Genomic DNA, 6,544 nt, shown 5'->3' with positions numbered 1-6,544 from the left:
TTTTGGAATTTTTCTTAAGTAAATACAGAATCCATGTACATTCACTTGTGACTGAACCAGGAGTGTGAATCAGCACAGTTCTTTTGACTTTAAGCCATCTCAGTTTACAAAGTCAAGGAGCAGATTTCTTGTTTAAAAAGATCCATTATAATACATCTCTATTTTTATATACATATGATTTTACAAGATGTAAGAAAAATTGAGGCAGCTGGGCTTGTTTAGCTTGGAGAAAGAGAAGGCTCTGGCATCTCATTGCAACCTTCCAGCACACGAAGAGAGCTTATAAGCAGAAGGGAAATGAATTTCTTGCAGTTTAATAGTGATAGGACAAGGGGAAATGGCTGCACACTATAAGAGAGGGATTTAGGTTAGGTGGTAGGAAGAAATTTTTTACTGAGAGGGCAGTGAGGCACCGGCACAGTCTGCCCAGAGAAGCTGTGGGTGCCCCATCCCTGGAGGTGCTCAAGGCCAGGTTGGATGGGGCCCTGGGCAGCCTGAGCTGCTCGGTGGCAGCCCAGCCCACAGCATGGGGTTGGAACTGGATTATAGAATCATGGAATGGCCTGGGTTAAAAAGGACCACCATAATCATCTAGTTTCAATCCCCCTGCTATGCGCAGGGTCGCCAACCACTAGACCAGGCTTTAAGGTCCCTTACAACTGAAGGCGTTATATAATTCTATAATATAAAACACATATTTCCTGGCCAGATTCTGACATTGTTTATTATATCTATGTTAAGTAGCATTTACATTGGCCCAAATAAAACTGGGAAAAACTGTCTTAGCATCATAGAATTGTTTAAGTTGGAAGGGACCCTTAAAGGTCATTAAATCCAACTCCCCGAAGTTCCTTTCATTCATAAAGAAGCCTTTCTCTTTAAGGTATTTTAACAACAACAACAACAACAACAACAAAAAAGTGCCTTTTCATATACTCCAGTATATGTTGTTGAACATTTACTAAGTTGACAAAGCAAGCAAATCCTTTTTAGTGTTAACAGTGTAACTAAAGAGAACAGTAAGATAGTATTTTGTATTAAATGATTTAAGAGTCTCTAGTCTGCATTAATGGGCACTCTAAGGCCCTTGCTAATAAACATGTTTTTCCAAGCAGGGTTTCAGGATTTCATCACATTCTGTAAAAGATTTGTCAAATTACAATAATATATTAAATCTACATCAATTCAGAATTCAGATATACCGAAGCATACATTCATAGAATTTTTTTTTAAGTAGTGTTGCAGAGAAAATGAGCAATTAAGACAGATAATTATTCCAATAAATAAATAAATGAAACATGTATATTATTACATTATTAAAACCAATGATTGTTTATTGCAAACCATATGGACTTGAAGGTTATAATTTCAGGTATATCTCTGGTAATGAGAGTTTACTTAAAGGTAACTATGATCAAACAAGCAGTGTAATAAATTAAGTGATGAAAATTTAGCTCTTACTCTCCTGCAGCATGTATATGGCTATACAAATCCTGCTCAAAATCTCAAGCTGGAAAGAGTATTTCTAGCTGTAAATGACACTGCAGTGTTACAAAATTTGCAACACTGTTTATGCATCATGTAGCTCTTTCAAGTTTTGGTCATAAAAAAGGAGGCAAGAACACCTAGTAAAGTAGGATCTTCTGTGATTGGCAAAAAGAGTTGAAGAAGAAAGCCTTTAATTTGTTGTTACTTTTAACTTTTCTTTCTGTTTTGCTCATCTGGACCAGAAAAAACCTCAACTCCAATTTTCAAATAGTGTCTGTGAAGTTCATACTGATAACAAGTGTATAGGAAGAAATGTATAGCAGGGCCCAAATTCAGCTGGATCTGCCGAGGCTTAAATAGGGAGCAGATATGTATTTATGTGAATCTTATATATCTATTGGCTGTTCAGCTTCAATTGGAGGAAAACTGGAGAAATGAGAGTATAAAGCTGACAGCTGAGGGGATTCCCTAGGAATGACAGGTGGAAAGCTCAGAGGTTTGGCTTACCCTCTGTAAGTACAGAGGGAAATGAGTTTCTCTCTTCTGTGAATAGGAGTTGAGTTTTAGCTAGTTGATCTGGTGTTAGGGTTAGCTAATGCTGCAAGATTCCTTCAAAGGTTGTTTTAACACCGAAGGCACGGCTGTTCAGTTTCATTACTTTGTTCTGACTGGTATTTTTGTATCTTTTCCAGCAAATTCAGCAGTTAGTGAGCTCTAGAAATAATGTTAGGAGCATTCTCATTTCTCAATTTCCTTAATTAAAGGCATTTTGTTAAAAAAAAAAAATTACTGTTTTGGTTAATATGTAATTATGATTACGTTGCCATCTATTATCTATCTCACCTGATGTTTGAGTGTTTGGTGTAAAATTTTGGCTCAATAGCACTTCATGAGATTAATTAGTGGGATGCAGTAGTTCTTGCCTTCTATTTTTCCCCAAGCAACACAGAAGTTTGTTGAGGGCTGGAGATAGCCTGTGAATATTAAGAAAATTCATGCCCACAAGTAAATTCTAGGTTGGTCAAAAAGAAGTCCTTTGGTACTTGTAAACTGCCCATCTCTTGTCTCAAAACTGAAGGATTGCACCATTATTCCTACATTCCTATAAGAAGGCTTCAGTGTAGAGGATTGGAAAATAACAGCTTTATTTAATTTTATTATTTTGTTGTTGTTGTGTGTACTTTTCCTTTTTAGCCAGGTAAAAGTTAAAGATGGAATCACATGCAGACTTCGACATGTGTGGGAAAAGAGTGTGCAACAGGGAGTGGCATTGAGATTGAGGAAAGACAAGGAGCATCAAGGATAGTAAGATTGTAGCTGAAACAGAACTGAATGCAGAATGAATATGGGAAAAAAAAACGACCTCTCAGAAGCACATGTTGACTTTAACCATGTGGGTAATTGGCCTATGTTAAAGAGGGTGAATTATTAATTTCTTAAGTGATATGCAATTTTTAACATATTGCACATTTTTCTGGGAGGTGCCTAGCATTCACATCTCTTGTGAATTTCAGTTGTGAATTTAGCAGTATCCAAGATTTTTCACCTTAGTTTTTCCTTTGAGCAGAAAGCGAAGCCATTGTCACTGCTCACTTTTTCATTTAATGCCCCAATGAAAATATCATAAGCACTGACCCCTCAAATATGGGCAGTTCATATTACTGCCAAGTAATTAAAAATAGAGTCCAAGTGATTATGTTTAGGGGCAGGAGAAATTTCATCTTAAATTATCAGTCACAGTGACCATGGTTCATTATCATGTTTTTTTGTAAAAGATTTAGAACATTTTCTGTTTTGACAGTTTCACACAGAATTCAGAAGTTTCTTCCTACAGCTGGATAGAACAGAAGTTCAACATGTGTTATGAATGTGTGAAGTTTATATGTGGCTGAAGAGCATAAGATGCATTAAGCATTGAAATTATCAGCTTCAAAGAGATGTATTACTTGGCCAAGTCCTGAAGAAGACATCCTCCTCTCCAAATTGGAAAGATACGGATTTGATGGGTGGACTGTTTGATGGACAAGGAACTGGTTACAAGATCACATCTAGTGACTAATGGTCAGTGGCTCAATGACTGGGTGGAGATCAGTGATGACTCATGGGTAAGTACCACGAGGTTAAAGTGCCCTTTAACATCTTCATCAATGACATGGACAGGGGGATTGTGTGCACCCTCTTCATGTTTGTGGATAACACCAAGCAGCTGACGCACCCAAGGGATGGGGTGTCATCCAGAGAGACCTAGACAGGATTGAGCAGTAGGCTCTGGAGATCCTCATGAGTTTCAACAAATCCAAGTGCAGGGTGTTGCACCTGGGTCATGGTTACCTCCACCATCATTACAAATGAGGGGATGTAAAGATAGAGTACAGCCCTGCTGAAAGAAACTTGAGGTTACTGGTGGATGCCGAAGTGCTCTCCAAGAAGAGGGAAGCAAGCAAGGGAGAGCGGGATTCATTTGCACTCTGGCCATTGAACAGCATGCTGTGAACTAGAGCATACTTTACTCTCTGCTTTGTCATTTATGTTGTAGTTTTCAGAGGTTTCATAGCATGCAGTGAAATGCTGCCAGCTGCAATAGTGCCATCAGCTGAAATTCTCATGTGAAAGAGATGGCTAAGCAGGCTTCTCTAGCTCCTTTTTCGCCACTTTTGGGGTGATCTCAGTAAGGCCCACTCTCCAAGTAGCTGGTCCTTGTCTTCTCTATTTTGCAAAAGTTTTATTCTGTAGAAATGCCCTTTGGCTGACTTGCAAGAGTCGCCTGTGGACATTATTGCAATTGGGCCAGATGCATATGTATACATGTGTGTGTACATATGAGCTCATTCACAATCTCAGGTCTGCCTCTGTGAAACTTATTTAAATACGGACCTTTACCTTCTTTGCTGACCCTGGGTTTATAGAGGCTGTAACTCTAGTAATTCTAAGGGGATTTCCAGCCCTGTGTACAGGAACTACTTGTCTCTTTAACACATTATGTTAACGAGAGTGAACCTCAACTCATCAGTATGGTGTTTTTTCCTTGACAATATGCATGTTCTTGCATTAGTACTTTCTTTATTTGTGATGAATTGAGGAGCAAAACAAAACAAACCACCAAATCTTCACATAGGGATTGTGAAAACAGCATTTTGTTGCCCAGCTTCTGGAGTTTCCAACTAATGCTTAGAAGACAGTGAATATTTTTTTCCTTAGGAGTCTTCTGCTCCTTTTTGTCTTTCGCCTCGTATGACCACCTGCTTTCAAGGGCAAACAAACTTGGCTGTCTTCCTGGGCTTGCAGCTGCTTTTGTAAGTTTTCTTTGAAAGAGAAGAGAGCAGCTTGAACACAGAACTTGGATGTTGCTGCTCTGCTGGAGAGGGTAGACTTGGGTGGGGGAGCAGAGACAAACTCTGCAGCTCTGGGGTTGTTAGGAGTCAGTGTGGGGCTGCTTCTCTTGAGCTGACAGCTCTCACACATCTATCACGTGCAGCCTGGAGCAAAGGTGAGTGGGGATGGTAATCAATACCCTATGGCTTTCCAATGAGGAACTGTCTGTGTGCTAATGACACAGAGGTAAAAGGGAGGAAGGGATCCATTCTGATAGAGGGGGTACAGTGAGGGCTCTGGGTCCTTTTGCACTGCCACCAGATCTGGTTTTCATATTCTTATCATAGTGTAGACTTGGAGCAGTCTTTCCTTGTCTGATTATAACTTAGTCTCATTTGAGAAATTGCTGCTATTCTGTACTTCACTAGAGACAACAGTAATTGTTTTTGTTTTGTTTTGCTAAGGTATAAGTTTTTTTGTTGTATGGCTTCAGCTGCTTAACTGTGCTCACTTGGGCAGCCGCTTCTGTTTTATTTTGATTTCTTAGGTAGTAGTATCAGATTGCAGCAGAATCCTATTCCCAGTAGCAGAGATTTCCATCTTTCAAGTACTCTACCTGTGCTCAGTTACAGCATAGTAGGATAGCTGCCGTAAGACTCTAGAACAACCTGGGGGCTATGAGGCAGGAGGGACAGGAGAATAGAAGCTATGCCAGCTCAGGATGTGGGAAAAGGGTGACACGTCTAGAAGAATTTACCATATGATTTGATACTATTAGTCGCAAACTGGGGAAAGATAACTGCACAGGGAGAGTTCTGTGGCTTCAACAATACTCTTTAATACACTGAAAAGTAAAAGCTTTACACAGAAGGTTCGGAAAAATTCATGGGCTTAAAAAGTGCATCTATAAGTGAGTAACACAAGCAGGTTCAACAAGAAGTTAAACAGAAAATGATACTGGGTGGCAGTGAGTGATATATCCTCATAAAGTATAAACATGATTTATGATTGTGCATTTGGGTTTTATTGAGATGTATTTTGTGCTGAAGTTTCACCTGGTATGTGATGTACCTGAGTTTTTGTTTCTAAGGCCTTCTAAGTTTAGCTTTACTTTGAAAAATTGGTCAGGCTAAGTAATACCTCTGTAGACTTGCATGGATATGAGTATTGAACTTACACTGTTTGCAAAGGAGAAATCTACAGTACATTGGCAATCCAAATTGCTAATGATACCATATTTTTTTTCCCAAATGAAATGGTTTTATCAACAGATTGGCAGACCACCATTGTGATTTTCAGGTCTACTCACTTGCCAGCCACTAGCTGCAGTGAAATAGTTAACAGCATTCATGTATGAGCAGTGTTTATGTTTCGGAGCAAACCACAGTGGAAAATGGTAGGGCAAATATATGCTTTCTTTATGCCTCTGTCAGTCCAAAATAACAGGCATTTGTTTGAAGAGATATTTAATAGATTTCGAGGCATTGGGTATCATGCACCCAGCAGGTAAAATGAGTGCACACTCTGTGCCAGCTCATTTGGTGAATATTTCAATTTCAGTTATAAGATATTATTATGCAAACTTCGAGGAAAAAAAAAGATTTTGTAGGAAATAGAAAAGCTTCTGTTACAGTGATTTGTGCTAGTTCTGTAGTTCTAATGGTAATGCAGCCCAACAAACTAAATCTTATTTTGGGCAACGAATATGCATTGAATGCTGTTGTCTGGATTAAAAAAAGCAGCA

At 39.0% G+C, this 6,544-nt stretch overlaps 1 protein-coding gene across 1 annotated transcript in view; it reads left to right on the top strand.

Annotated features, from left to right (window-relative positions):
* The window catches only part of LOC104912020 (solute carrier organic anion transporter family member 1A2-like), a 12,871-nt gene extending 8,773 nt beyond the window's left edge, over positions 1 to 4,098 (top strand). Inside the window, exon 6 of the mRNA XM_031552995.1 lies at positions 4,025 to 4,098. Within this exon, the coding sequence (XP_031408855.1) occupies positions 4,025 to 4,098 (74 nt within the window). The remainder of the gene's footprint in view (positions 1 to 4,024) is intronic.
* Positions 4,099 to 6,544: the final 2,446 nt, after the last annotated feature.

This window comes from Meleagris gallopavo, chromosome 1, assembly GCF_000146605.3.
Source record: "Meleagris gallopavo isolate NT-WF06-2002-E0010 breed Aviagen turkey brand Nicholas breeding stock chromosome 1, Turkey_5.1, whole genome shotgun sequence".
NCBI lineage: Eukaryota > Metazoa > Chordata > Aves > Galliformes > Phasianidae > Meleagris > Meleagris gallopavo.
Note: the sequence above shows the minus strand (reverse complement) of the source record. Positions and strands in the feature narration are given on the sequence as shown.